The 18,770-nt window shown below is 47.1% G+C and overlaps 1 protein-coding gene across 1 annotated transcript in view; it reads left to right on the forward strand.

Moving 5' to 3' along the window:
- Positions 1-18,770, forward strand: part of LOC115095851 (Hermansky-Pudlak syndrome 1 protein homolog) — a 69,373-nt gene that overhangs the window by 28,693 nt on the left and 21,910 nt on the right. Inside the window, exons 7-8 of the mRNA XM_029610104.1 lie at positions 3,233-3,393; positions 7,968-8,070. Of these exons, the coding sequence (XP_029465964.1) occupies positions 3,233-3,393; positions 7,968-8,070 (264 nt within the window). The remainder of the gene's footprint in view (positions 1-3,232; positions 3,394-7,967; positions 8,071-18,770) is intronic.

The following is an 18,770-nucleotide window of genomic DNA, read 5'->3' on the forward strand; positions in this document are numbered from 1 at the left end:
TAAAACATAGAAATGACGGCAGAAAAAGACCAAACGGCCCATCCAGTCTGCCCAGCAAGCTCCCACACTTATTTTCCTATACTTATCTGTTTCACTGACCACCAAGTTCAGGGCCCTTGTTGGTAACTGTTTTGATTCAAATTTCCTGCCATCCCCTGCCGTTGATGCAGAAAGTGTAATCTTGGAGTTGCATCAAAGGTGAATCATAAGGCTTAATGGTTAAGGGTAGTAACCGCCACATCAAGCAAGTTACCCCAATGCTTGTTTACTCAGACTGCACAGATCAATGCCTTGTTGAATGTTATCTTGAATGTAAATCCTCTTTTCCACATTTCTCCCTGCCGTTGAAGCCGAGAGCAACACTGTATATGCATTCAAAGTGAAGTATCAGGCTTAATTGGTTTAGGGTAGTAACCACCACAATAAGCAAACTAACCCCACGCTTATTTGTTTACCCAGACTGTGTAGTTCAGTCCTTGTTGGTTGTTGTCTGAATGCAAATCCTCTTTTCCACATTTCCCCTTGCCGTTGAAGCAGAGAGCAATGTTGGAGTTGCATTAACCGTGTGAAGGCTTATTGAGTAAGGGTAGTAATCACCAGGTAGTAGCCATTACCATTCCATCAATTCATGAATTTAATAAGAAGTACAGCTCAACTAGGAAGCCAGTGTTTCTATATAGACATGGAATGACGGTATATAAAATGTCTAAATAGATTTAAAGATTTCACCAAAATCCTTTACAAGATACAGTACCTGACAGATTTTGAAAGATTGGTCTTAAGCCCTTTCATAAATAGGGGTCAGATCTCTATCAACTTTTCATGGAGGAAAAATTGAGGACCGCTTGAAGGTAGTAAAGTTCCCGTGGGCAAGGGATGCCATGTGGAGGGTCCCCTGTTCAGTTCCCGGATTGCGCCTTCGGTATTGTGGGTCAGCCGGGGATGTGGAAGCGATGTTCACAGCCCCTGGGGTAGGGAGTCCTGCTCATCGATAAGGGTGACTCCTGCTGGCCAGATTTAGAGCCCGTGATACAGGCTTCCAGAAGGAGCATGGTGCATGGCTCCAGGCCTCAGGACCGTTGCTGCAGTGACCAGGCTGTGAATAACAGGAGGGAGGGAGGGAGAGGCTATTAAAATAGGGGAGAGATCCCTGGGTAGTAGTGAATGAAGGCTTAAGGCTCCAGATCTCACTCAGCTCTGAGTGAGCTGGAAGAAAAAGAAAGAAGGAACTACTGAGCCCCCACCCTATAAAAAAAATAAAACCAAAGGGGTCACTGCAGCATTTGTAAAGCAGAGCAAAGAGCAGCTGCTTCTCTTGAGCATGTGCTGCCACTCACACTGAGAGAGGGCAGGGGAGGAGCACCAACAGTGATGCAGGCGTGAGGGTGGGGAGGAGCACCACCAGTAATGCAGGCGTGAGGGTGGGGAGGAGCACCACCACCAGTAATGCAGGCGTGAGAGAGGCCTCTTCCTCTCTGGCAGTGATTTTCAAGACCTGCCAGGTGATTTTTTTTTTTTTTTTTTCCCCCTGGGACCTCTCCTGGTGACTCGCAAATACCAGGTAGCCACACAAGCTATGTGAGAGACAAGTACAACTGCCACTGCACTCCAGTATGCAAAGTCTCAAAGAAAAAGGCAGTACATGAGCTTTTAGAGAACATAAGAACATAAGAAAATGCCATACTGGGTCAGACCAAGGGTCCATCAACTCCAGCATCCTGTTTCCAACAGTGGACAATCCAGGCCATAAGAACCTGGCAAGAACCCAAAAACTAAGTCTATTCCATGTAACCATTGCTAATGGCAGTGGCTATTCTCTAAGGGGCAGATTTTATAAATCTGCGCACACGCCGAAATCGGAGCGGCCTCGGAGGGAACTTTCCTTCTGCCCCCCCTAAACCCCCCTACCTTTGCGCGCGCTGGGCCGGCTGCCGCACTCCATGTTCCGGTCTGGGGGCTGGTCCGGAGGCCACGGCCACGCCCGCGGCGCCGCCCCCGAAACGCCGCATCACTCCGAAAGAGTAAATAACCGATTCACATCTACCCGTTCTAGACCTCTCATGATTTTAAACACCTCTATCATATCCCCCCTCAGTCATCTCTTCTCCAGGCTGAACAGCCCTAACCTCTTTAGTCTTTCCTCGTAGGGAAGTTGTTCCATTCCCCTTATCATTTTGGTCGCCCTTCTCTGTACCTTCTCCATCGCAATTATATCTTTTTTGAGATGCGGCGACCAGAATTGTACACAGTATTCAAGGTGCGGTCTCACCATGGAGCGATACAGAGGCATTATGACATTTTCTGTTTTATTCACCATTCCCTTTCTAATAATTCCCAACATTCTGTTTGCTTTTTTGACTGCCGCAGCACACTGCACCGACGATTTCAATGTGTTATCCACTATGATACCTAGATCTCTTTCTTGGGTTGTAGCACCTAATATGGAACCTAACATTGTGTGACTATAGCATGGGTTATTTTTCCCTATATGCATCACCTTGCACTTATCCACATTAAATTTCATCTGCCATTTGGATGCCCAATTTTCCAGCCTTACCAGGTCTTCCTGCAATTTATCACAATCTGCTTGTGATTTAACTACTCTGAACAAATAAAGCGATTTTTTTACTCCAGCTGCTCATGTGCGCTGGAATGCTCTGTGGTGAAATGCAGGGCTGCCTTTGGTGACTTTGTACCCAGCTCACGTGTGCAGCTGGAGTAAAGAGTTGTATTTCTCTAAAGGCTAGTGTGCTTTTTTTGGGTCTTTTTTTTTTTTTCCTAGAGCTCTGGTTGAAATCCCAGAGTTTCCAAGCTGAATGCAGAGATAGAGCTGCCAAGTTACCCAGTTCCAGGAGAGAGATTGTGTGCCAGTCATAGATTTCTGACCTGCCCTCCCTTGATGCATTCTGGTACCTACAGCACTGATTTCAGTGAGTGGACTCGAGGAATACAAATATCAGCAGGCACTGGAGATGTATCTTCCAAACAACTCCCCTCCTGGAAGTGGGTGACAGTCGGCTCTACATTAGTTGGTTGCAGAACTCTTCATATTTACTGAAGGCATTCCTCTGTTTCTCTCTCTTAACCTCGGACAGCATTTGGAGATGGCAGAGCATTCTCTTCTGGCAAGGACAATCCACCAGCAGAGCCTTGGGTGCTTATGATGCATGGATACTTAAAGCCATTTTTTTCTCCCCTCTTCTTCTTCTTCTCCTTTTCTACCTTGTCAAAGGCAGTGGAACGACTCATTCAGCCCCAGCTGTCAGAGCAGTGCATCGAGTTTCTGGACCGCCAGGTTATCCAGCAGATCAATGGCAGTTCCGGGCGAGGCGGTGAAGAAGTTGTGCACGCCTTCATCCTTGTTCACACCAAGCTGCTGGCATTTTTTTCCAGGTGAGATGTTCACCCTTCACATTCCTTTGGCAGGTGCTTCTCTCTTCTTCTTTCTGGATATAAACAAGCCTACAGGAAATGAGAAGGCCTGCCTGGAAAACAGGAGTGCCTGGAGAATGCTCCCTAGAGGTACAACACCAGGAGAGTGAAAGCTGCATGAAGCACTGTGGGCCAGTATATCTGGCCACCTTCCCCGGGTGCGCCATCTACTCTTATTGCACTGATGTGCTCTAGCTGATAACTTGGAATATACTCCTGGGGGAATTCTACACAACTGTGCAATGTAGAATTTGCACAGAATTTGTCTCCCGCGCAGAATTCTGCATTTGTTGTCCAGAGTGCAGTGCGGGGATCAGGAGTCAGCAGGTGCCTGCGCAGGCTGGAAGAGAAGCTGGAACAGTGTCGGCCTGTGCTGGCTGCAAGAGATGAGGGAGCAGCAGCAGGTCGGCCTAGGTGGGCCGGAAGAGAATCTGCGTCAATCCGTGAAAGCCGGAAGAGAGGAGGCTGCATCATCAGCCTCTGTTTGTATTGCCCAAATTGAAGAGGAAGCAGTCGCGGGAGGCTGGTGGAGCCTGAAAGAGATGGGTGGACAGTGCACTGGGGGGGGAAGGGCAAAGCAGATGAAAGTTTGGGATCAAGGCTTGTTGGGGGAGTAGAGAGAGGAAGCTGGGATTCTTCCTAGAGTGTGAAGAAAGAACTGGAGGAGGAGGAGCAGAGAGAGAGTTGGGGAGGGAAGCAGAGAGAGCTGGTGCACAGTAGAGAGAAATGAGGAGAGGGATCAGGGTAATGGAAGCAGAGAGAGAAAGATGGGAGGTCTTGCTGGGGATGAGGAGAGAGAAAACTGTGAGGAAGGAAGTTAGAGCGATGGAGAGGGCAGACAGAACAAGCTGAGGGTCTTTCTTAGATTAGAAGGGGAAGAGAGGTGGTGAGAACTGGAGAGGTTGAGTATGATGGGACAAAGAAAGAAAGCTGGTGGGGGAAGAGAGAGATTTGGCCCCTGGGGGGAGGGGGAGGTAGCAAGTAAGCTTGGAAAGTGACCTGAAAGTGAAGTGGAGGAGAAATCAGTCCTGGGGAAGAGGTTCAAACCAAAGATGGGGAGAGAGCTGGTGAGGGGAGAGAAGCCTGGTGGAGGGTGAGAGCAATCTAGTGAGGAGGGGGTGGGGACAGAGCTCCTACATTTTTCTGTAGAGTCCCCACTAAGCTCTTTGATAAGGTGTACGTAATGGGTCTCTTGTGGATTTGCCAGTCTCCTAATTATGTGGTCTGTCATCAACCAGTTGTATTTTACATGAATAGAAACATTTCTTTGCTTCCCTGGTGGCATGATTTTTATTTTACAGCTTGTCATATGTTTTCTCTTTACACTATAATCACTGAAAGTACTGCAGTTGACATTCTAGAAGCCCCAACCCTTTTTGGAAACCGAGGAATGTCTCCTGGTAGATACCCAATTGGTTTTCAATGGTGCTATCTGTTCCAGTGTTAGATTCCAGGTTTTATTCCATTCTGTGATCCGTTCCCCTAAAGAGAGGGTCTTGGAATCATCACAAAAGGGCGGAGTGGTGGGGTCTGGTAACTTGTGAACATATAGGCTCTTCACTGACATTTGGCAAATACCATTTCCCCCGTTCCTGAGAGCAAGAGAGCCCTACAGTAATTAAGGAAGAACTCGCTTAAATAATGGTCAGACCAAAGCAAGATTCAATGAGCAAGGAATCAGATTCGGTCAACATTTTTTTAGACCTAAAATGAGAGGTCGATGAGTTGTTGAAGTCCAAAATCCCTAGTACTTCCATGCTCTGTGGCTTCAGCATGCATATTAAAATTGGCCATAATTAAGCCACTACTACCCAAGACTACTGGGCCAGATATTTACACACAGTAATTCATCATATCAATTCCTATCGGACACTAACGAACAACAAATAAATAATAATCTAGACTATGGATTATCCAGTGAACATGTAACTAAATCTGAAAACACAATCAACCCCCCACCTCTAATATAAATGATCTTGATTTCTGATAGAATTCATACCCTGGAGGGCACAACTGAGAAGCACACACCTTGTCCCCTACCTCTGTCCATGACGCTATATATCTTATGTTTTGCAGTTTGTGTTCCAAAGCTAAATCATATACTAAATGCTTTTTGGCTTTTTCTGATCATACGTGAATGCTACCTTTAGATTCCCATGATTACCTACCTGATTTTCTGCCTTCCTCCCCAGTGGAGGCTGACTAAAAGTGGAAAGTGGCCATCTTTGTTATCCCACCTTCTTCCTCTCTTCCCTCTTTCTCTTCCAAAATACTTCTGTAAGGCATTGTACAGTCTCTTGTTAGCAAACCATAATAATATACCAGCTACTTCAGAACCTCCTTCCATTCACCTGTCACTGACATTTGCGTCTATGGAGTCAAGGTTCCACTTCAGACCTACGCACAGGGCTCCGCAGAGGGGTTCACAATGTGGCAACACCTCCTTCAGTGAGCCGATGGCAGGATCTGCAGTTTGCCTGGTCATCTGATGATGTCACTGGGTGGAATCGCTCATCCCACGGGTTAGGTCAGGCCCTAGCAGAAGCAGCTTCATTCATGGAGCAGAGCACCATCAGTCAGTTCAGAAGATCCTCCAGGGTAAAGTCAGTGTGCTGAAACGGGCAAACAGCAATGAGCTAAACGCTTCCCTTCTTCAAAGCATTTTTCAGAGCTGTGATCAGCTATGTCCAGCTCCTAAAAATGATATCCTCTAATTATTAAAAACAATCATAAACAGATAAAATATTATAAGTATCACTAAGCAAGCACATGGAATATCAGCCAATTGTAATTTGGTATTGATGACAACCAAGAAAAACCAAAATACAATGATTGTGTTACTCAGCACTCTATAATAATTTTCCATTGACCAATTCTAATTCTAAAAAAAGAAAATTTCAACTGCAAATCTATCTGTATTACTCCTATTGTGTATAGATCCTGGATCTTATGTGACCATTCTGCATGCATAGTATGCAGTTATAGGATAGAATGAATATGGCAGGATCCTTTATTAGTTGAGTTGTGTCATGAATGCTTTTTTCCTGTTATGTTCTTTAGGGAGTAATAGTAGTATAAGAAAGTTAACACCAAGTAGGAAGGAATACACTAATAATTATTTGTATAGCACTACCAGATATATATTTACAGTGCTGTATAGATCCATGGAAGTGACCGTGCCTTCTCCAGGCAGTTTACAACTGTTCAAGGCACATAGACAAGACAAATTAGAGACTTTAAGTTAAAATTAGCAAGGCCATGATCGGGAGAATCAGAGCCACGGTTTAAGGTTTCAGAGTAGGGTTTTTAGGAAGGATTTAATTGAGGAGAGGAACAACTTTAACTGAGTATAACTGCAAGAAACAAGGCCTCTGCTTTTCCAAACAGTCTCTATAAGAAAAGCAAAGAGTAAGTGTAGGGCGGAGAAGATGGGCCTGCCCAGAGTACTATGCAAATTCACAGGAACTGCACACAGCCCACCCGTTAAACAAAAACTTAGAAAAAAATGTTAAAGCCAGCAATCAAAAACCAATGAAGAGGTCAATATTCAGAGAGCCGGGAAAGGACACATTTAAACAAGGTAAGGTTAGATGTATAATCAGCATGGCTTACCCTGATAAGACTGGCGCTGAATGTATGTGGATAGAATCACACGTGTAACTTTACCCTGATAAAGCCGGGACAGCTGTGCTCTGACTAGACGCCTGCGAGCAACTTTAGCCAGATATCACTCTATACGTGCCCTCGCTGGCTAAAGTTTACCTCTGTCCCCAGTGCACTTTCCCTGACCTACCCTCCTTTTGTCCGGATACATTTTGTGCACAAAGAATTTCTGGGGAGGGGAGGAATATTTGGGCATCTGATTTTGTACGAGAAACTCACTCACCCGCACAAAGCCTTTCAATATCGACCTCCGCGTAACCTCTCGGAGAATTACAAATTAGCACGTCAAAGAAAAAAAATCCTAATAAGAAATCAGGACTGCACCTAAGCATACGAAGGCAGGTGCATAAGAAACTGTTTCCTTTCCCCTGCGTTGTCTGGGGTAGAGAACTATTTGGTTTCACTTATAAATTGCAGGAGAGCGAGGGGGAGGACTGGAGACATTCCTCTGCAAGAAGGTTTGATTTTCTACTCTGTAAGTACCGCAATAGGCAGAATTAATTGTACAGTCTTGATAAGCAGAACAAAACAGAGTGGTGGTTTTTTGTTCATTTTGTATGTTTACTTTTTTTTTTTTTTTTTTTATGTACACTGTTCCTAGGTTGCCCCCACCCCTGGGGTCTGTTTGACCTCTCCCACAGCACTGTTGGACAGGAATCCCCTTAACTCTGGTGGTGGCAACTGCAATGATGTAGAAAACAGCAATGAGTCTTGCTGCATTTTCTCACTGAGTGCATATTCTCTGCACTGGATTAAGTCTATGAACTAAGGGGCATTTTCCCCACTGATGCACAGCAGCAGAGAGCCCTTTTGTATGTAGGCCCCTAACTCTTTTTGCCCGGCTCCCTTGCTTCCTCATTTTTGTCTTTCAGTCGGAATGCGAGCGCCGTGAGACCAGCAGATCTCCTCACCCTGATCCTCATTGTTCAGGACCTGTATCCTAGCCTCGGTGAGGCACAAGACCTAAACCCTGAGGTACCACCAGTTCTCTATGGCTCTGCATGTGTAGCACACGTATCGGGGCCTGTTCTCACACTTCTGCGTATCCTTTGGCAATATATGGCAGACAGTTCTGTCGACCTTCAGCCAATCTCCGTAAGGCCTTACCCTTGTTCAGATCTCATTTGGAAAGTGTCCTGAACCAATTTGGAAGTGAGTTGTACTTGGGATTTGAGAGTAAATACAGTGTTCAGTTTGTCAGTTGCTCACTCCCAGCTGAGAGAGCAAGTAAGTTGCTGGCAGTTAATTCAAATCCTGACCTCCACATTCCTTCATGGTATTAAGCTATCTGATGGTCCTCATCTCCATCGCTGTGAATGTGATACTCCTGCAGAAGAAGGGGAAGTGAACCTCCTGCACTGTAGTCACATTACTGGGCCAATTTTCAAGGAAAGCTGAGAGCCTAAGCTTTTTGGTTGAATATTTTCTTAACTTTGGGTGCCTAAAGCTGAGACACCTGCTATTCGCCTACATTTATGTGCCCAAGTGAAATGCCTAGTGCTGAAAATCAGCATTAGCTGCCTACTTTACTCCCCTGGCCCCTCCCACTTTTGTAGTTACCTAAAATTAGATGCTCAGGGAAGAGGGGGTTTTATGCAGGCAGATCTGGGTGCCTACTTCTTAAGTTATGCTCCTAGATCTTTTGAATCTCAGTCCCTACATCTTTGCTGTTTCTGCGAGGTTCAGCCTCCTGATCTCTCTAGCCTTGTAGCTTGTTATCTTTGTGTTGCTTTCCTTTAATTTATTGATGGATGTGACAGGCTGTACAACCAACTGGAAGTTTGCAAAACATGTGTATGCTGTGAGTGATTAAAAATGACCCTAACTTGTCAATGTCTGGGGTTAACCTAACCTGCAGCCTGAAGAGACCCTGAGAAGACCGAAGGACAGCGAAACGATCCCCGTTCCAGAGCACGGAGGAAACTCCTCTATGCATTGTACAATAGGGACAGATAGGAGAGAACAGGTATGTCTGGGTGTAGGGAATTATGGTTTCATTACCTTCCCCCACAGCCTCCTTTTACCTGCAGTTCCACACTATTAGAGAATTATAGTAGTCTGTCTATCTGGAAGAATAAATCTTTATACAGGAGAGATTACTGTAATAACTCTAGTAATTTGGCAAACACTTCTCATGAGCAAAACACATTGTTACAGAAACATGCTTGGCATCAGTTTATAAGAGCAATAGAATTACATCATCTTAGCTTAAACCTGCATTAGAGTGCTAATAAGTCATAGCTAATGAGCCCCTTGTTTCTCACCGTCGTTAAGAGTTCTCGTGACTGCCAGGGTGAAGTCTGTTTCTGGAGCTCGCTGTGACGTTTCCGCTTCCCTCAGACCTTGAGGCATGAAGCTTCAGGGGGCCCTTCTGTCACTGGGAAGCAACAAGAGGGGGGTGCGCAGCCTGGCTGCTCACGATTGCAGGGAAGCGAGGATCGGGCCTCTGCTAGTCTTCATCTTCAGCCCACAGGAGCAGCTGTCAGCACTCGGAGGGCTCTTGTGCTTCTTGGGATGGTTGCCAACCCGGTGCTGTCTCCCTCTCCTTTTAAGAGCTTACTTATCCGTCATTCATTAAGTTCTTGTATATTAATGGGAAGGTACAATTAAAAGTCTGATTTGCTCATCTTTTCGTGGTCTTCCAGAGCTCTTTTGTTCTCCTTCTCCCAGGTCAACCTCAGACCAGGGTGAGATGTCCCAGCTGTTCACAGATGACCGCTACTGATAGCCCTTCTGCACTTTATGACCTCAGGGGCCATAACTTAGGACACACAATGTTTGTGCTTCACACTTATAAGGCACTAAATTGTTTTATATGTTTTTCTTTGCACCTTTATGCAAGGCAGGCATCACTAAATTGTCCTTATGTTTTCCCTCTGTGCGCCTTCATGGCTGGCAGGGTGCTGTAAATCTGTCCAGTTGGTGACATACATGGCTGACATGGAAAAGTTTCTCGCATCTTTGCATTTGTCTGCAGGGAGCAACAGAGGCTCTTGTCATTTCACTGATGTCAGGGACTCTGTCTTAGTGAATCAGAGTTTTCTCCCACATCGAGAAGAGAAGGAGTCGTGAGATTGTGATCTTTCCCAATGGAGAGAAACCCAAGTGTTGAATCCCAAAAATGAGACATGGTCAACATTGAAAGACTGGGCCTGCTCGTGTGTCCCTCACTCACATGCTGGAGACTGAAAGTGTAAAACCTTTCTACAGTAAGATAGTAAATATTAAAATGAACAGTTACATTTGGATTAACGTATAACTGGATTCCCTGTACGTACCTGGATCAGTCCAGACTCCTGGGCTTTGTCTCCCCTCTAGCAGATGGAGACAGGGAAAGTTTTGATAGACTCTGCCTTATATACCAAGGTACCACCCACAGTCTACCAGTATTACTCTGTCTCCAGCAGATGGTGGAGGTGCAAAACTCACAGTCTGTACTGGTTACTTGGTAAAAAAGAAAAAACCAAAAAATCAGAATAGTGTTAGTCAGCTAGGACTTGGTTTAAATATAGTTTGGAACAAAAAAAAAAGAAAAGCATCAATAGATTGGGTGGAGTGTCCTGGGGCCTCCCAGGGGGTTGTCAGGTCCTGAGGGGACCATCCCCCCTGGTGTTTGAGGCGGCTGTGGCCAGGGTCGAGGCCCTTTGGTGCCAAGGTGCAGCAGTGCTTGGGGTGATACCGGGGAGCCCGGATCACTCATCCCAGCAGGACCACACCAGAACAGGACAGGATCTGCAGATCAGGTTGTAAAAAAAAAAAAAAAATTTTTTTTTCAAACTTAAGGGCGGCTCTTCATTACTTTGTGTTCGCGGCCACGGCCGGTGGGGGAACTGATTTTGGTACTGAATTGCGTCGCTTGCTCGCATTGTTAGTAAAAAAATAAAAAAAAATTCTTTTAATTTCAGTCTCCCTCATGCTGCGCCGGGCATCGTGCCGCGCGCGCGCCTCTCCCGCAATGGGTTGTGTACGTCCTGCCTTCCCGGGGGCAAGGGAACCTCCGCAGCCGGGGGGGGGGGGGTGGGGGTGATTCTCTGTGGGAGGTCGGTTGTGATGGCTTTCGGCAGTCGGCCGGCGTCTTCAGGCAGTCAGTTCCCGCTGAGTGCAGGAACGGGCGCCATTTTGGGAGCCTTCTCTTTGGCGGCTCAGCTCACGGTGGGGGAGGGAAATCTCTCGCCTCAGCTGTTGCCACAGCAACCAGCACCGAGGCCTAAATCCCCCACACTGCTTGCTTCAAACGTGCAGGGAGATGAGAGAAACGGATTCCACGGATTCTTCCTCCTCCTTTTCCTCAGAATTCATTTTAAGGCTCCATAAGGCCTTTAAAGCCAGAAAAGCAGGTAAGAATCAGTCTTCTAGTAAGACAGTCTCTTCTTCTCCTCCTTCTAAATCTAGGAAGCGGCCCTGGCCTGAGGGGCCAGGAGGGCCTGCAAAAGCAAAGCACCCCTTATGTTCTGTGGCTCCACAGACAGACTCGGACACATCCTCTGACACTGATGATCCAGATAGTCCGGATCTTGGGTAGAGAGCGAGGGGGACCAGCAGCAGAGTGCTGCCCGAGGGTCCCATGTCGTTGAGGGGGACGACCCTAAAGTGGTGCGCCTTTTCAGGAAGGAGGAACTGGGACTACTCATTCGCGCCATTTTAGGAGAACTGGGAATTGACGCTCCTCCGAAGGAGTCTTGCCTGGGATCTATGGACCCTGTGTTATTGGGCCTGAGAGGTCCTCCCACGTCCTTCCCTTTTCATTTTTCAGCTACGGACCTACTATTCAGGGAATGGGACACCCCAGATTTGGGGTTGAAGGTCTCAAAGGCGATGGACAAACTTTATCCTTTGCCGGAGGAAGCTTTGGAAATCCTGCGAGTTCTGAAAGTGGATGCAGCGGTGTCAGCAGTCACAAAAAAGACCACTATCCCAGTCACAGGATTGACATCCCTCAAGAACCTGCAGGATCGAAAGCTGCAGATGCAGCTTAAGAAAATATTTGAGGTCTTGGCACTGGGAGTCCAAGCGGCGATGTGTAGCAATTTTGCCTTAAGAGCAGGACTCCGCTGGGTCCAACAGCTCCAGGCCAATGATTCACTATCTGAAGAAGAAGCTCTTCAGACAGGGTGCCTCGAGGCGGCGGAGGCTTATAGTGCGGATGCCTTTTATGACCTGCTACGGATGTCTGCCCGGTCCATGGTCTCCGCCGTTTCAGCACGTAGATTATAGTGGCTACGAAACTGGTCTGCGGACTTTTCGTCAAAGTCACAGCTGGGGTCCTTGCCCTTTAAGGGCAAACTGCTGTTTGAACAGGAATTGGAAGATATGATTAAGTCCTTGGGTGAGAATAAGGTTCATCAGTTACTAGAGGATAGACCAAGGTCAAGAGGATCTTTTTCTTCTAGGGCTCGCTTTCGTGGAAGTCGTCGCCCTCGAGCCCCCAGAACAACCACTTCTTCCTTTCAGCAGAATGTGGGTAGACAGCAGTCATGGTCCCAGTCCTTTTGTGGATGACGTTTCGGTAGGCCTGGAAACTTCCAGCCTACTCCAGGTGGTAAATCTTCACAATGATGGGCAGCCGGTCCATTCCTCTGGTCCAGTGATAGAGGGCAGACTGTCTCTGTTTTACGAGGAATGGACCAAAATCACATCAGACCAGTGGACTCTTTCTGTGATAAAACACGGCTACGTTTTAGATTTTGCACGCCGTCTACGCCCTCGCTTTCTAGTCTCTCCATGCAGGTATGCCACAAAGCGTCGAGTGGTAAAGCAGACATTGCATCGTCTCCTCGATCTAGGCGCAATTGTTCCAGTTCCTCTGGCAGTACAATGAAAGGGTCGTTATTCCATTTACTTCGTCATACCAAAAAAGAGGGGTCCTTCCAGCCCATTCTCGATTTAAAGCGGGTCAACAGATGTCTTAGGATACCCTGCTTGCGCATAGAGACGTTACGATCTGTAATTGCATCAGTTTGACCGGGGGAGTTCCTGGCGGCTCTGACGGAGGCATATTTGCACGTCTGGATCCGGGAGGATCATCAGAGATTTAGATTTTCCATCCAGGGGCGGCACTACCAGTTTCAAGCTCTGGCCTTTGACCTTGCTACAGCCCCCAGGACATTCACCAAGATCATGGTGGTGGTGGTGGCAGCGCAACTGCCCAAAGAGGGGTTGCTGGTGCACCCATACTTGGACGATTGGCTGATTCGGGCGAAATCGGAAGCACTTTGCAAGCCAGCAATCCGGCGTTTACTGCAGTTCTTGAATGCACTCAGCTGGGTAGTCAACAGGGCCAAAAGTCATCTAATTCCCTCCTAATCGTTGGAATTTTGGGGGGCTTTGTTCGACACCAAACAGGGGAGAGTTTTCCTAACGTCCGACCGCATTGTCAAATTGCAGGGACAGGTAAGAGGTTTTCTGGCCAAGCATCCTCCGAAGGTCTGGGATTACTTACAGGTTCTAGGTTCCATGACTTCCACGCTAGAACTGGTTCCCTGGGCCTTCGCGCATATGCAGCCTTTACAATCAGCATTACTTTCCCTTTGGAATCCGGTTTTCGAACATTTCCATCGAAGCCTGCCGCTGAGTCAGCTCGGTCCAGCCTGGATTGGTGGCTATTCTCGGAAAATTTGACTCGTAGCGTTCCCTTGGTAGTCCCGGAATGGACGGTGGTGACCACGGATACCAGCCTCTCCGGCTGGGGAGCGGTTTGTCTGTCCATGCAAGGGCAGTGGTCCTCTGAGGAGTCTCAATGGTCAATCAATTGGCTAGAGACCAGAGCAGTCTGGCTGGTGTTGCAGGCCTTCCTCCCTCTCATCCAGGGGAAGTCGGTCAGAGTGTTATCTGACAATGCGACTACGGTGGCTTACATCAGTCTCCAGGGAGGAACCAAGAGTCAGCCAGTGGCTTTGGAGGCTCACCTGTTAATCAGCTGGGCGGAGTGGAACCTGGTCAGCATAGCAGTGTTTCACATCGCCGGGTTCGACAACGTTCACGCAAATTTCCTAAGTCAACATCATCTCGAGCCAGGAGAGTGGGAGTTGGCAGACAGAGCCTTTCAACTCCTTTGCGACAGATGGGGCACTCCTCACATGGATCTGATGGCAAAGTTCAGGAATTCCAAGGCTCCGCGCTTCTTTCCTCACCACAGAGTCACGGGAGCAGAAGGAGTAGATGCTCTAGTGCTTCCTTGGCCGACGGAGGTCCTGCTTTATGTCTTTCCTCCTTGGCCTCTAATCGGCAAAATCCTCAGGCGCATAGAGAATCACCCGTCAGACATGATCTTAGTGGCTCCAGAGTGGCCACATCGACCGTGGTTTGAGGATCTGGTCAATCTAGCGGTGGAGGGTCCCCTGTGGTTTCCGCCTCTTCCAAACCTTCTTCATCAGGGGCCCATCTGTTTTGATCAGGCCGATCACTTTTGTCTAGTGGCATAGCGTTTGAGAGGCACCGTCTAAAGGTCAAAGGTTACACCGATGCGGTGGTGACCACTTTGTTGAGTTTGCGTAAACCGTCGACTTCCCTTTCATATGCCCGCATCTGGAAGGTCTTTGATTCTTGGTGCGTGGACTGGGGGTTATGCCCACCCAGGCAACCATATCGGATATCTTGTGTTTCCTTCAGGTGGGGTTAGCGAAGGGTTTATCGTGTAATTCCTTGAAGGTGCACATGGCGGCTCTTGGATGTTTATGTGGTACCATCCATGGCGTAGCATTGGCCACGCATCCTGATGTCTCCTGCTTCCTTAGGGGAGCGAAGCATTTGCGCCCTCCGGTGAATCAGCCATGCCCTTCTTGGAATCTGAAGGCCTTTGAGCCTTTAAAGAGGGCTAATTTGAAAGATCTCAAGTTGAAAGTGGTATTTCTAGTGGCAATTTCCTCTGCTCGCAGAGTTTCCGAGCTTCAGGCGTTGTCATGCAGAGAGCCTTTCTTGAGGATATCCGATTTGGGTGTCTCCTTACAAATGGTTCCTTCATATCTTCCAAAGGTAGTTTCCTCCTTTCATTTAAATCAATCAGTGGAGCTCCTGTCCTTCTCCAATCTGGACAGGTTGGATCCTCTCTCTAAGGACTTAAAGAAGTTGGATGTGTGCAGGGCTCTGCTGCGGTATCTGGAGGTTACCAACAGTTTTCGAGTCTCAGATCACCTCTTTGTCCTCTGGAGCAGTCCGAAACGAGGGAATCTGGCATCTAAGACCACAATAGCCCGGTGGCTAAAGGAAGCAATAAATTCTGCGTATTTGCTACGGGGTAGGCCTTTGCCAGTAGGGCTTCGGGCACATTCTATCCGGCCTCAGGCGGCTTCATGGGTGGAATGTCAACAGATTTCACCGCAGGAGATTTGCAGAGCATCTACATGGAAGTCCTTGCATACCTTTGCGAGGCATTACAGGCTGGATGTCCAGGTGCCAGGACCAGGAAATTTTGGAGAGGATGTGCTGAGAGCGGGCCTCTCCGGAACCCATCTCAGGTAAGGTCAGCTCTGGTGCATCCCAGGAGTCTGGACTGATCCAGGTATGTACAGGGAAAAGAAAATTGGTTCTTACCTGATCATTTTTGTTCCTATAGTACCACAGATCAGTCCAGAGTCCCGCCCATTGCATGCATGCAGGTAAGGGAGAGTTCGCTCATTCAGTATTGGTTTACTTTCTGTAAGCAGATCGATTTTGTTTAACCTGTTTTCTTGGTTTGGGTCACAGTTGGGGTTAGTGATCCCATTCGAGTTTACGGTTCCTGTATATAGTTAGTTTGGTTTTGAACCATTCTGCTTTGACATTAAGTAATACTGGCAGACTGTGGGTGGTACCTTGGTATATAAGGCAGAGTCTGTCAAAACTTTCTCTGTCTCCATCTGCTGGAGGGGAGGCAAAACCCAGGAGTCTGGACTGATCCATGGTACTACAGGAACGAATATTATCAGGTAATATTCTTTTTTGATCTTTTATTGCTCCAGCATGACAGTTACCCACAATATTCTCTTTTGCCATGTAACCAAATTTGTTCAATGTACTTTCCTCTACCAGTATTATACGTTCTATGTAAACCAATATGATGTGCAAACGGTTATCGGTATATAAAAACACTTAAATAAAATTGTTGTATATGTGCGCTTCAGTCCAGACAGGTCCCATTTTTTTCAGATATGCTTATTTATTAATGCAAAGAATGGTAATATGAAGCTTATTGCTACTTGTGGAAATTTTGGCGAAGAGACGTGATTGCAACTGTCGTTAGGGGTAGTCCCTCCTGCTGTAGCTCTTTTGCAAACCTAAGTCGGGGGATTGCTTTTGAGTGCTTTTCGTACTTTGAAGACTTAACTCATGAAATAGCCAACTGTTTGTGACAGAAACCTGAGGATTTCCAATCTGTTTACAAAGCTCGATGGTATCAGGAACCGATCTGAGCATTTTCAGGACACACACTGTTTATATATATATATATATATATATATATATATATATATATATATATATATATATATATATATATATATATATATATATATATATACAAGCCGTTAAGCCCGTTAAAACGGGCTACATCCCTCTGTCTCTCACCTCCCCCTCATTCTCTCTCCCCTCACTCTTCACCACCCCCTACCTCCCTCCCTCACACTCACCCACTCCTCCCCACCCTCCCTCTCCTCTCACTCAGTCCCTCCCTCCCACTCAGTCTCACTCACTCCCTCTCACTCACACTCAGCCCCACTCACTCTCACTCAGTCCCACTCCCTCCCTCCTCTCCCTCCTCTCCCTCAGTCCCACTCCCTCCCTCCCTCTCACTCAGTCCCACTCACTCCCCCCTCACTCAGTCCCACTCCCTGTCCCACTCCCTCCCTCTCAGTCAGTCCCTCCCTCTCTCTCTCCTCCCTCACTGCTGCCGCCCGTCTTCGCCGCCGCCACTGCGGCCCCTGTCTCTCACCTCTCCCTCATTCTCCCTCTCCCCCTTCCACTTACTCACATCCCTGACTCTCACCTCTCCCTCATTCTCACTCTCCCCTCACTCTTCCCCACCCCCTACCTCTCTCCCACACACTCACCCACTCCTCCCTCCCACTCACTCAATCCCTCCCTCCCACTCAATCCCTCCCTCCCACTCTCTCTCTCCGTCCCTCTCAGTCCGTCCCTCCCTCTCACTCAGTCACTCCCTCCCTCGCTACTGGCCGCCGCTGCCGGTACCGCCGCCGCCATGTTTTTTGTTTTTTTTTTACGCTGCCTAAGACCGACGTGCTCGCCCGCACATGCGCAGTAGAGCTGCTCTCTACTGCGCATTTGCGGCACGTCGGTCAAGCGTCGTTTATCTAGTTAGATTATATATATATATATATATATGAGAGAGAGAGAGAGAGAGAGAATTTTCTCCAATTTGTTTTAAAAGTGCTACTTGCTAACTTCGAGTGCCCCCTGGTCCCTCTATTATCTGAGAGAGTAACTTGCACGGGATTTGTAAAGTCATTCAATAACATTTTCACTGTTTTGTGATTGCTGTATTCTTTTTGTCATGCAGTATTTTGTGATCCAAAACTTTTGACAGGAATGTATTGTCAGATCACAGGCAAAAAAAAAAAAAACCAGAACGAAAGCAGTGAATTTCTGTGTTAATCAGATTGAAACATAGAAGCAGAAAGCTGTTTATGGTGACAGTATTTAGTATAAGAGCTGGTACTGCAGCGTGATTCTTGGAGCAGAGACTCATGGGCCTGGACATACCTCTCACTGGGCGAATTTGCCCAGGCCGCCTAACCGCACTGTTCAAAACACATTTTTGCTACAGGTAAAAGAATTTGAGTAAACAATTGGAAACAATTTGTAAAAAGCAAGAGAAGAACACCCTCCCCCTTCCCCACACACCTTTTACACAAAAAAACCCAGCACTGCCACCCCTCCCAAAAATAAGTCATTTATTTTATGTTACACAGTCTTGTAAAAGAAAGGGGCTGGCATGAGAGCCACTTCTAGAAATACAATAGGAGCTTCCAGCATGTGGCGAATTTCTCTCCAGATTGGAAGATATATATGGTAACATAGTAATGACGGCAGAAAAAGACCAAAATGGTCCATCTAGTCCGCCCAGCAAGCTTCCCAAGATAGTAACTGCCGCTCTGTGCAGGTTACCTCCATGTTTCTCTTAAGGGTAGTAACTGCCGCTCCGTGCCAGTTAAGCTTTGTTTATTCCCATCCTCTAGCCTTTAGGGGATCCACAGTGTTTATCCCATGCCCCTTTGAAATCCTTCAGCTTTAATCTTCACCACTTTCTCCAGAAGGGCATTCCAGGCATCCACCACCCTCTCAGTGAAGAAATATTTCCTGACATTGCTTCTGAGTCTTCCTCACTGGAGTTTCAAATCATGACTAAATTGTTTCCAATGGAAAAGGTTTGTTGTCAACCATAGATCATTAAGGGTGGGCTAGGAGGTAACCTGGCTGTCACCTCTCCTCGGTGAAGGTAATAGGTCAAAGGGCATTTTGGCCACCTTTCCTGTGGGTACTTGTACTTCTTGCCTTCAATGAGTACAGGCGTTCGTGAATGCAACAATGGTTGTTTTTTGTTTTGGTTTTTTTCCCCTGGAGCAATTTTCAAAGGGAAAGTACGCGTGTGCTTTACTTTTAAGAACTGGTGCAAAGTCCAGAGGGAAAGGAACCCACAGTCTTTAAAGCTACCCGCACAGCATTTGAAATTTGCCCCAAATATG

The sequence above is a fragment of the Rhinatrema bivittatum genome, chromosome 7, assembly GCF_901001135.1.
Source record: "Rhinatrema bivittatum chromosome 7, aRhiBiv1.1, whole genome shotgun sequence".
Taxonomy (NCBI): Eukaryota; Metazoa; Chordata; class Amphibia; order Gymnophiona; family Rhinatrematidae; genus Rhinatrema; species Rhinatrema bivittatum.